This window comes from Lindgomyces ingoldianus, assembly GCF_010093535.1.
Source record: "Lindgomyces ingoldianus strain ATCC 200398 unplaced genomic scaffold BDR25scaffold_5, whole genome shotgun sequence".
In the NCBI taxonomy this organism is placed as follows: domain Eukaryota; kingdom Fungi; phylum Ascomycota; class Dothideomycetes; order Pleosporales; family Lindgomycetaceae; genus Lindgomyces; species Lindgomyces ingoldianus.
In genome coordinates, this window is record NW_022985166.1 from 2,034,923 (window position 1) to 2,045,754 (window position 10,832).

General features: G+C 47.4%; 7 protein-coding genes across 7 annotated transcripts; 5 read left to right on the forward strand and 2 right to left on the reverse strand.

The window, feature by feature from the left end:
* Positions 1 to 712: 712 nt before the first annotated feature.
* Positions 713 to 1,084, forward strand: BDR25DRAFT_153232 (uncharacterized protein; the record flags this gene model as incomplete). Its single annotated transcript, XM_033683932.1, has 1 exon — positions 713 to 1,084. A coding segment is annotated over one exon (372 nt), but the record flags the coding sequence as incomplete, so codon positions are not given.
* A 271-nt stretch (positions 1,085 to 1,355) lies between these two features.
* BDR25DRAFT_391625 (uncharacterized protein) lies at positions 1,356 to 3,529 on the reverse strand (the record flags this gene model as incomplete). The annotated part of the gene is made up of 3 exons (XM_033698162.1): positions 1,356 to 3,234; positions 3,301 to 3,409; positions 3,447 to 3,529. 3 exons carry the CDS (start codon positions 3,527 to 3,529, stop codon positions 1,477 to 1,479), a joined length of 1,950 nt encoding a protein of 649 aa, XP_033552433.1. The 3' UTR covers positions 1,356 to 1,476.
* A 304-nt stretch (positions 3,530 to 3,833) lies between these two features.
* Positions 3,834 to 5,132, forward strand: BDR25DRAFT_254629 (uncharacterized protein). Its single transcript, XM_033686309.1, has 2 exons — positions 3,834 to 4,324; positions 4,376 to 5,132. Exons 1-2 carry the CDS (start codon positions 3,932 to 3,934, stop codon positions 4,826 to 4,828), a joined length of 846 nt encoding a protein of 281 aa, XP_033552434.1. The 5' UTR covers positions 3,834 to 3,931; the 3' UTR covers positions 4,829 to 5,132.
* Positions 5,133 to 5,249: 117 nt separating this feature from the next.
* On the forward strand, positions 5,250 to 6,092 carry BDR25DRAFT_340289 (uncharacterized protein). The gene is made up of 2 exons (XM_033693489.1): positions 5,250 to 5,727; positions 5,798 to 6,092. Exons 1-2 carry the CDS (start codon positions 5,323 to 5,325, stop codon positions 6,002 to 6,004), a joined length of 612 nt encoding a protein of 203 aa, XP_033552435.1. The 5' UTR covers positions 5,250 to 5,322; the 3' UTR covers positions 6,005 to 6,092.
* A 396-nt stretch (positions 6,093 to 6,488) lies between these two features.
* Positions 6,489 to 7,722, forward strand: BDR25DRAFT_310942 (uncharacterized protein; the record flags this gene model as incomplete). Its single annotated transcript, XM_033691196.1, has 3 exons — positions 6,489 to 6,671; positions 6,725 to 6,839; positions 6,890 to 7,722. The coding sequence occupies 3 exons, from the start codon at positions 6,489 to 6,491 to the stop codon at positions 7,720 to 7,722; spliced, it is 1,131 nt and encodes a 376-aa protein (XP_033552436.1).
* A 440-nt stretch (positions 7,723 to 8,162) lies between these two features.
* BDR25DRAFT_350958 (uncharacterized protein) lies at positions 8,163 to 8,650 on the reverse strand (the record flags this gene model as incomplete). Its single annotated transcript, XM_033694785.1, has 3 exons — positions 8,163 to 8,225; positions 8,324 to 8,588; positions 8,637 to 8,650. The coding sequence occupies 3 exons, from the start codon at positions 8,648 to 8,650 to the stop codon at positions 8,163 to 8,165; spliced, it is 342 nt and encodes a 113-aa protein (XP_033552437.1).
* Positions 8,651 to 8,685: 35 nt separating this feature from the next.
* On the forward strand, positions 8,686 to 10,315 carry BDR25DRAFT_350959 (uncharacterized protein; the record flags this gene model as incomplete). The annotated part of the gene is made up of 7 exons (XM_033694786.1): positions 8,686 to 8,938; positions 9,113 to 9,342; positions 9,416 to 9,466; positions 9,502 to 9,738; positions 9,817 to 9,951; positions 10,045 to 10,228; positions 10,278 to 10,315. 7 exons carry the CDS (start codon positions 8,686 to 8,688, stop codon positions 10,313 to 10,315), a joined length of 1,128 nt encoding a protein of 375 aa, XP_033552438.1.
* Between the last annotated feature and the right edge of the window lie 517 nt (positions 10,316 to 10,832).

A 10,832-nucleotide genomic window follows, 5' to 3' on the forward strand; every position in this document is an offset into this window, starting at 1 on the left:
GGAGGGTTTCTTGATTTTACTGACTATGTACTCTTCACTCCATCACGAAGGAAATTTGCCTTCTCAATTACCTTGGTTTTTTACTCCCCATAAACACTTCGGACGGCAATAACTCCCCTAGGCGCGAACCTGCATATAGTAGTACCCACCCTATACGCCTCAAGCTGCAATTCTCTCCGAAACACGAGGGGGACCACTTTATCAGCGCCGTGGTTGCAACAAGGGTGCGATCATGCAGGCTTTCCCCCACTTGTGCAACGGAGCCCGTATTGTTCTGCAGCGGACATAATGGTCCGATTCCTCTTAGTTATAGAAGGACTAAAAATGCTCAAATGCACTCAGATTGACGGAAAAACTTTGCTTTTTCGAATTTTCTGCCTAAGTGCTTCCACGTTTGCAGCAGCACGATATTCTATACAGTACTGGTCAAAGATTCTACAGATCTACCTCACATGTAAACCTTAATTACCAAACAGGCATTCATCTGGTCAATTCAGGGACAATATTTGGCAAACCAATGAGTTTTACAGTCCATTATGATGAAGATGGGGAAATACTTGCTCATTGAGTACTGCATACAGTTTCACTTACTTTCTATAAATGAAGGGCAAGGAGCCAATCCTTCTTGCAACAAGTTATCATCTATCCCATTTCTCACCAACTAATTGCTAGAAGCGCGAAAATGCTATTCCAATCTTTCACCAGGGCTAAGCTCCTCCTCTTTGGCCAACTTGTAACAGCCCACTTTGTCTTCCTCGACCCTACTAGTCCAGGTTTTGATGACGCAGGAGAGGCTGAGGGACCCTGCGGAAGCTTCAACCCATTAGACCGGACCGACCACTTGACCAATTGGCCGGTCAAAGGCGGTGCTATCGGTTACCTGACAACACACACGAACGCCCTATTGGAATTCAATGCTGCACTTCTGTCTGCGCCAAATAATTGGATTTCCATGACCCGAGACCTGAATCAGACAGGCGTCGGGCGGTTTTGCGAACCACAGATTCCTGCATGCGACTCTTGGAAGGGAAAGAATGGCATTATCCAGGTTATTCAGCATTCGCCAGAGGGGCGGTTGTATCAGGCTCGGAGCTTACTATCTTCCTGGAATAGCAAATGTTCTAACACGAATCTCTAGGGCGCTGCTATCGAATCCATCAGTGGACCCAAAGCGACCATCCCATCTAGTTGCTTCAATGACACTGGAACCTCTGTGTTCAGGGGCCATCACTAAGCTTTGGGGCAGGCAGAGCGGGAGATATGGGACGTTTGTGAGAGAACGGAGGTGTTTGAATGCGGGTGGAAGCAGGGACTGAATGCTTGACACATTTATTTGATAGCCTAGTAGTACATGGGCATTATATTACATGTCGACGACCGGATAGCCAGGTAATGCATTCATGAAAAAAGGAAGCTGTACAAAGCTTTTTCTGCTCAGGGAGCTTCCTATTTCCTTTGTGCCCGGCTACCTTGCTATTATAATGAGAATTCTTCCGCATGTAGATATATCCTTTGCTTGGTATTATTTCCCCATATAATCTGCCTCAAAGCCAGCAAAGCAACCGCATTACTTGTAGCGGCAACCAGCGCACTGCCAGCACAGACAGCTACCATGCAATTGCCTTCTTCTTTTCTAACAGCATGACTGATATACTCGCGAATATTGGGTCTTCCAGTGATAAGCACTGCCTCGCTCGTTTTTGATTCTCTTTCAAAATCTTCTAGCTCAATTGAGGTCGGGATCGTAACTGGCCCATGCGATAGGAGGCTAAACTCATCGGCAAATTCTGGTGATGGTAAGGAGGAGCGCGAGAGGAAAGAGCACTGATCCGGAGATGGAAATTCACGACTGTCACCGCCCGCAACTACTTCGTATTGCTCCCCTTCAATGGCATTATACCGCCGCTCGCCACTTTGAGCGGACTGCTCCTCGTCTTGTGTGGACTCGGTAACCGCGACTTGAAAGCGGAAATCAAAGTGCTGTGTTTTAGCAAGCGTAGCGGCATCACAGAGACGCGCCAAGTAGGGCTCCAGCCGGGCAAGATTTGGCGTCACGACGAGGCATCGAATTCGACAGGTGGCGATATGATCGAAGTTGTGGATTAGGCTCTCTAACGTCGGAAGGGTGAATGACGTCCCGGTTGAAGCAGAGATGAATACAAGTGTTTGGTAGGAATCCCATTTAGGATAAGTGCCGTAGGGACCGCTCACGAATGCGCGCAGAAATCTTTGGTCATGACTCTCACGATAACTGAGAGCATGCTCTTGAAGTCTTTTGGCAAATCCGTTTCTGCCTTGGATTACGAACTGTAGATCGCTTCCAGATTCCGCATCAGAAGGCGAATAGACCCTACTGCAGGTGTATGGATGGGTCTCCAAGGGTCCTAAGGTGGGTATCCAAACGTAAAAGTACTGGCCAGGCTTCCAACTGTGTTTGTAGTCTCTCAACGTCAGGACAATGATGTCGCTGCCCACGCTCATCAATTCAGAGCAAAGTCCGAATGCTAGCTTGGCAGCGTTTAGATTTATGCTGTGGTAGCAGAATAAAATCAACCGAATTGCCCAATCGGCTGTGAACAGGCCTATGGCTGGCCAAGCGTAGGTGCGGGCGGACGAGACAAGGTGTTTGTACACTAGACATAGAAATATCGCGGCAGACGCACTGTGCTGGAAAACAAAGAATCTGTACCCAAGGGTTCGGAAAATACTCACCGATGATGAGAAAGTCCAAAGGAGAACCCCACCAGCGCCAAGTCCGTATCTCAACATCGGCATAAGCTGCAATTCCAATTTGAACAAACCAGCGTTGACATGTTCGGCGGAAAGTAACGCTCCATGGACACATACAAAGACCGTGAAAGTTCTGGATGCCCATCGATGGAACCAGTTCAAGCGTTCGTGAGATAATCCAAGAAGATAGCCGGGTAAACTACGCTTCGATGCTGTAGCGTAGACCAAAGGCATTTGGGCTGCGGCCACCCAACCAAAGCGATAGCCAGCCCTCTCTGAATAGCTCGCATCATCGATGAAAGCCTTGTAGGTAGACAAAAACGCTAGGAAAGACCAATAAAAGAGCAAAAATATCATTCGATTGAGGGGTGGAGGGTTTAAGGAGGAAGGCTGGGAGGAGATGTGGAAACGTAGGTAGCTGACTGCCTGGAGTGCGCGGAGCGGGAGAGAGGATATTTGATGCAGGTGATTGATGACTTTGAGGATAAACTGGCATCGCCATAGCTCCAGGAAGTAGGTTTTTCAGGATATCGAGGTCAGTAACGTGCTCGGTCCTTAGGGAAAAAGGACATACTGAAATGGCCGCTTGCAAAGAACAAGGCGGCGATAGAAGTATGTGAAAATTAGACCTCCTGCAATTGAGTACGAAAAGAGTTGAGCAAACGCCTGATGAGAGAGCCTGGGCTTCGAATCACCTAGGTTAATATTTGTTCCACCCCTGTCCTGCATGTCTTATTGGCGTTTCGTTAACGAGGAGAGGAAAACCCTGGAAATAAAGAATCTCTGCATGAGAGAACATATAGAAAACAGGTTGATGAGAAAATAAATGAATGCAATTACGGCAAAGCGCCTCTCAATCTGTGCCTCAGACCTTTCATTTGTGTGGGATGGCGGATTGCAGACGCTAGCGAAAGAAATTCAACTCAAATGTGCTCTCACCCAAGCCGCCCAACTGAAAGGATTAATGTAGGCGGAAGTCTTACAGCCACAATAATTGGAAGAAGAGCCGCCCTGAGCATGGGTTCCCAGGGGTATCCGGCGCCTCGAAAGGTACAAAGGTTAATATTGTGGAGGTGATCGCATATATATATTCCCTATTGCCAGTGATCATTAGTTCTTATGCCTAGTCTCGACTTTTGAAGTATTCACAATCTCTTAATACAAAATCGTTTTTGCCCCAACCCTCGTTCAGTCCATCGTCATGTTTTTCCGCGTCGCAACTCTCGCTGGCTTCGCCGCCATTGCCCGCGCTCATTTCGTCCTCCAAGTACCCACTAGCCTCGGATTTGACGATGGAAAGGAATCCGAATCTCCTTGCGGTTCATTCTCCGCAACAGATCGAAGCACTGGCGTGACGGACTTCCCTATTGCCGGTGCGCCGATTCAGATGTTGACGACCCATACTTCAGTCACGTGGGACTTTAAAGCCGCTCTTCTCAGTAGCCCAACCTCGTTCTCGGCGGTACTTCCAGTTGTCCAGCAAACGGGTGTTGGTACTTTTTGTCTGCCTCAGGTGCCTGGAAATGCAGCCTGGGTCGGCCAGGACGCTATCCTACAGGTTATTCAACACAGTCCCGATGGAACCTTGTATCAGGTGTGAAGCTCCCATAATCCTGAAAGAAGTTTGCTAAGAACGGCGAATTAGTGTGCCGCAATTAAATTCGTCTCCGGAAGTGCTGCCAGCATCCCTGGTAGCTGTGTGAATAGCACGGGAGTCACTGCATCATTCGTGGGTGGCGGCGGAGCCTCCAGCTCGTCGCCTCCATCAAGCGCTACGCCTTTATCAACACTAGGTTCTTCTGCTGCACCTTCTTCGGCGGAAACAAGCGGAAGCCCTTCATCGGGAAGCCCTAGTTCAAGCACACCTGGACGCTCCGCCACTGGTTCGGCAGGAATACCTATAACGAGCGCCGCTTCCACTGCTGGGGGAGCTAAAGCCTCTACTACTACTGCCATGCATTCCGGGGTAACGTCGAAGGTCAATGGAACAATTGCAACGGCGTCTGCGCCAGCTCAGTTCACGGGTGCGGCAGGTATGAGTCAGAGTGCTGATGTTTTCATTGGTGGCCTCGTTGCAATGCTCGCATTGGCGTTGTAAAGTAGGAATCGGCACTGAATGTGGCTGCACACAGGATCGTGTTTGAGAGACTGGGGACGCATTGCATTCTCGAGCATGCAAAACCTTAGCCTGGTAGCCCCCGAGAGAGCAAGGGGCTGTCAAACCGGGGTCGTAATTAATAATTGGATTTCCCTTTCGCGCATAAAAGGATTTCTCGTGCTTTTCAAGATTTACCCTAGCTCGTGCTATGACAGTTGGAATTTTCTGAGTGAGAGAACGATGTTTTTGAAGTCGGACAGCGAAAACGTCGGGAAGAATTAATTGTGTAATAAATAATTAGCTCAATTGGCCTCTCGAATTTCCGGTTGGATTATGGCGTTCGCTTGTTAGCCAACCAAACAGTAGCCCCCGTATTGATGCTCTTCTCTGCCTTGCCCCCCATATCTGCTCGTGGCCACCCCCGGAAATTCACCCTGAAGCTTTGTTCCAACTGCAGCGTTGCTCGTTGCTGCACTATTCGCGATTTTGCCCGTATGGCGCCTCCGTTCAACTCATTGTTGTGGTCGCTCTTTGTATTCATCTTTCTTCAAGCCGATGCCCATTTTGTATTACAATTACCGCCATCGCTCGGCTTCAATGACGTAAAAGAAGGAGAAGGCCCTTGTGGCTCTTTTTCGATCAACAATCGAGACAAAGTGACCGAATGGCCTGTCGGCGGTTATCCTATCTCTCTCCTCACTACCCATACTAAGGCGAAGCTTACATACTGGACGGCGCTCGCAAATAGCACGGATAAGCTCGTGGACTTGATCCCTCAGATGAACCAGATGGGCGTTGGGGATTTCTGCTTACCAACTGTTCCAGGGAAGAAGGAGTGGGTTGGGCAAGACGCCGTCGTCCAAATCGTTCAAGAAGCCGCTGATGGCTCGTTGTACCAGGTGAGCGTGCTCCTATGTCGGGTCAACACCTCGTGCAGGGTCTTCTAACAATTCCTCCTCTTATGGGTAGTGCGCAGCGGTCAAGTTTACCGACGGAGATGCCGCCGCCGTGCCTTCATCATGCAAAAACTCGACTGGAGTGCAAGCTACCTTTATCGTTTCCTCTGGAACGCCTTCATCTACGAAAGCCGCTCCAACCGGGGCTGCATCGAGAACTAGAACAGGACAATTTGGCTGTATCATTGCATTCGTACTATGGTTCTGGGGGGCACTTTGAGCGTGCGCTGAGCTGTCGTTTGTTTTAAGCGTACTTGTAGTTGTATTTGCTAGTCCACTTACAAATGGGAAATAATTTACACCAGTTCATCCACGGATTTGAAGTGAGCTTAACTGGTGACGACTTTTCACAACCACCGATCAGCCACGAGTGCCAGTTCCGGATTAAAAATTCCTATTCGGAAGCTGACGAGCACTACCGAAGTGGAAGTGCCGAGCGCCGGATAGAGTCCACCGAGTATAACTCATTAGCGCAATATCAGCTACGACTATAATTCGACGAGTCTGCCCCGCAATCGATATGTTACAGACAAGGTGTCGGAAGATTTCAGCTGTTCTCATTAGCCGCACCTCCGCTCGACCAAGGAATCCCCCAAAAAGGTAAGCAGAAGTTCTTTGGAGAAACTCAAACTCTTGACAGAGGGTTCAGTCGCAGTTTGCTACTTTCTTACCCTCTTTGCTCACTTCAACATCCGCTATCCAATATGCGCTACCTTTTTGCTGCGCTCATCCTCCTACAACCTGCGAACGCAGCTTGGCACTATCTCTTTGTCGGAACGATCGATGCCAGCTCGATTTATACGTTGGAATTCAACGATGTAGCGAAAAACATTACAGTGTTTAAGAATAGCTCCGCGTCCGGAGCATCGCGATCAATCACATTGGACGTAAGACTGCGCATTCCTACTTCTTAAATGGACAACCTAAGCATATGCCATAGCACTCGAAAACTCATCTGTTTGGAAGCCGGCCTGCTGATGGAACCATATCGAGGTATTTTGTGGAGGCAGATTACTCTTTGGTGAATGAAGGCGCCATGGAAATACCGCAGTCTTGTGAATAACACCTGAAAGACGAATATTAGGCTTGCTAACGATTTTTTAAGGTAATACAACGGCCTTTGCAAGCATTAAGCTGATCACCGGATCACAAGATCCATACCTGATTTACGGCGCAGCAACCACCGGATCCTGTAGTAGCCTGTTCTTGACATTGGATAGTGGCTACCGAAGCTTGAAGAGTGATGCTATCAGTGGAAACATTTTCAGCATTGCATTTAGCCCCAACGGTCGGCACTTACACGCGCTTGATTCCAAGTCTCGTTCCATTCTTAACTTCTACATCTCCGATGACCCCACGTTTCGGGATCTGCTGGACAAAGACTTCCTCCCAAATGCGACGAGCCCAAAGCAGATCATCACTCATCCGTTTGGCCACAGGATATTTGTTGTAAGCCAAGACACTAACGAACTCATCGAAGTCCCGCTTTTAAATAACGACCGGATCGATGCATCGTTGAGTGATACCCGACACGCTATCCTCCCAAAGAAATTGGGGAACGGTAAGTACTCCACCACAAGTCTCGCGATTTCGTCCTCCAATTCCACGCTCTGGACTCTTTCCCAATCAAAAACGCCAGGCCAGAATGGTCTGATAACGGTGTACAAGCTTGATGGCGTCACCGGTGCGATCGCCGGAAGGCTAGCGCAAGTGAATTGGAAGACAAGTGGAAATGCTATTCATACAGGAATGACTAGCTCTGTTACTCCAGCTCCGTTTGACGGCGACCTTGTTGCTGTGACGAGTTTTCCTATGGGGACTGTTGAGATCTGGGGAGTCCAGAAACGGAACGGAACTGAAAGGGTAGAGCGTATTGCGGGTATCGGTTCATTTGATGTAGATCAAGGATGCTGTGGTGAGGCTGCGTGGGTGAATTGACCGCGCCCTACTTGTAGTGTCATAGTCGAATATATCTGCACTTACTGATAGATGGTTTTTGTACTTTGCGATTAGAAATATCCGATAAAGCTTTGGGGGTGCCTTTAAGTTAGTAAGGTGAATATGAATCGAGTTTGATGTATAGGAGACAGCATACATTCATCATCAACTTGATAAAATAATTCATCTGGATTTTCGTAGCTTCGATGGTATTGCGATAGTCTTTGTTTCAAAAAGTGAAAACAAATCTGAGATAAGGAGAATGATGTGAACATTCCGAGGAAAGATGCAAGAGGAAAAGACCAATGCAATGATAGGTGTGCTTTACGCATAACATGCAGCGCTGTGGCCGTAGAAAGAGATGTTACCTTGATTAAATGGAGGGGAAAGAGTAAGACGGTGAATATTTGTCGTTAGAAAATACACAAATAGTGGCTGGTTCAATAGAAAGGGCAAGCCCCAATGAACACGGAAGCTAGGAGGAGCACCAAAAGCATGAGGAGCTGGATTGATTGTTAGAGGAGTGCACCGAGAAGTCTATATATGTGCAAGAAAAAAGGGGTAAGTCTTGCCAACACAAGACTTATCGTGACATGCATACGGCCATTGTGAGGACGCATGCAACTATCGTGTGGGCCATGCGTGAGAGCCATGCAGCGTGACCAACAGGAAGGGCTACGGTTCGTAGGATATGATACGTTGCGGTCACGTGCATTCTAGAGTCGTAGTGAGTCTCTGAGTCGTATCGAATCGTATTTAAGGCTGAAAAGTATATCGTATTACGACTTGTATAGGCTTTTTTTGGTGGTGAGGTTTGAGGTGAGGCTCGGGTTGAGGTCGCCGGCGTTGTACAGAGCACGCAAGGGCTATAGGCAGTGCAACTAGCACCCTCTATCTCATAACCTCAATTTCACATCACCATGAGCATATCAAACTTCCTCCAGGCTGGCCAATTGACGCACTATGCCTCTCAGGCCTCTCAAGCTTCAAGCTCTCGGGCTTCAAGCTCTTCTATACTCCATCGCGCAGGCTCTCGTCGCTTATCCCGATAATACCGCGTACAACTCTGGGTTGAAGTTCCCTATCTGGTTTAAGGATAAATGGCGATACGATCCCATTTGGTACCGAAAAGCAGAGACTTCAATCAAAACCATATACCAGCGTTATATAGACGCCGAGGAAGAGGAGGAGCCCAAGCCTAAGCCTCCACCACGCCGTAAGCTCCCTGCTGCTCTTAATTCTCTTAATCACTTGTAAGAGGAGACTATGAGCCTTAACATGTCCTTACTCACTAGGAGCAAGTTAAAAAGGACAAAGAAAACAAGTAAATTATAACAATACTTTAACGCTATTTTCAAGTGGAATCTACTCTTGGCATACGCTTAACTAGGTTACTCGTTTTTAGGCCATTACATTAGCAAAATCTTACTCGGCTCAACCTCGGCTCATTTATGCTCAGCCCGAATCACGCTTGCTCGGGCTTGCTCGGGCTTGCTCGGGATCAAAATCATGGTGCCTCAGGCTACTCACGACCAAAATCCAGGTGCCTCAGGCTGCTCATGCTCGACCCCCTTTTGGTTCCTTGTCCTGATTCTAGTCCTGATTCTAGTCCTGATTCTGGTCCCCCAACTCCTAGCTCTTTTCATCCCAAGAACAGCAACTTTAAACGAATATACACGATGATCCTGTTTAGAGAGGTCTGGCTCTAGTTCTCTTCAATCCCGCTTCTGCCTTCGCTGACCTTGTGTACAGTTATGTGCTTTGGCAGTTGCTGTGTAGCCATTTTTAATAAATGCAAGTCGCAGTGAAAAGATAGACGTTCACACGATCACGTATCAGCAGCTAGTCTACGCATATACCACTTTGACTACCTTCGAAGTCTATGTGACAGGGGCTTCGTACAGCAACTCTCGAAATATGTTCAGATGGCAATGTACAAGCATTCCCGCAACTGACTGGAGCCTTACCACTACTCAGAGTTCCGTACGATACAATACATATCTGCCTGTAATCAACGTGTTTTACTGCGCCTCGTGATGTACCGGGTGTCTGCGCCGGGGCGGCGCTCTGCCGAATTACTGGGTTCTGGGGGAGTCCGATTTTGGGGCCCTGCAAAGACTGCGAGGCGAAGACCGCTTAGAACACATGGCCCAATGGCTGATAGTTGCAGTTGGCTATGCTCTGTGTAAACGCAGTGCTCCGGGCACTATGACTTGGTCTATCTGGAGCGTTTATAGTGAAGCTGGTTCGCTCTTTCTTTCATGACCGGGACATCTGGTTCTCTCTTCTTCCTCTTCCTGGATGGCATTCTCCCATACATAGAGATTCACTTATTGGATTCAGAGCTTCACTACCACAGTGGCTGTGATACTGACTGTGCTTGAGCAAGAGTTTCTTGCACGCAGTAGTGCAACTATTGCAGCTATGGATCCATCAAAGGTTAAGAACAAAACCATGGAAGACGACTCTAGCAAGCAGCACAAAGCTAACAAGAACAGGCAGGGCCGTCGGTGGGGAATGTAAGTTCTGTGCCACCCGTTATAAAATGACCTTAGGGGAGCTAATCCTTACAGGTTTAAGATGGGTTGTCTAGATGCGAGATTAGAGTGCACTAATGACCTTAAAGACTTCATGCTCTTTATTAGGACTAGCATAAAGGGCAAAAAAGGAGATAACTACTACTTTAAACACTGTAATAGAAAGGGTTAAGATTATAACTAAAAGAGACAACTTACTATAGTTTATAATTTAGTCTAGAACGCTTAGAACAACTTTTGCGTATAGTGTGCAGAGAACAGGCACCTAATCTCCTCTAAAAATAAGGAACATATAAAAAAGGTAAGACGTGCACTAATTACACTAATATGCTTGTAATAATAATCTTTTCTAGTATAATAAGTAATTCCTTAAGAAGGCACTACACCTACAACTCTACGCAAGAGAATTAAAGTTCTCTAGCAAGTTTTACTATAAAGTCCTAAGTGTTTATTAATAGAGACAAAGCTATATTATACACGCTAAACTAAGGGTAAGGTTTGTTTAGCATTATATAACTACTATAAACTTCTATAGCGTAGGCAGGATTAGCAAGTTTACTAAGTCTAATAGAA

Coding starts and splice junctions, on each gene's coding strand:
- BDR25DRAFT_254629 (XM_033686309.1), top strand. CDS start 3,932: ATGTTTTTCCGCGTCGCAACTCTCGCTGGCTTCGCCGCCATTGCCCGC. Junction 4,325..4,375: donor CCGATGGAACCTTGTATCAG/GTGTGAAGCTCC, acceptor ACGGCGAATTAG/TGTGCCGCAATTAAATTCGT.
- BDR25DRAFT_340289 (XM_033693489.1), top strand. CDS start 5,323: ATGGCGCCTCCGTTCAACTCATTGTTGTGGTCGCTCTTTGTATTCATC. Junction 5,728..5,797: donor CTGATGGCTCGTTGTACCAG/GTGAGCGTGCTC, acceptor TCTTATGGGTAG/TGCGCAGCGGTCAAGTTTAC.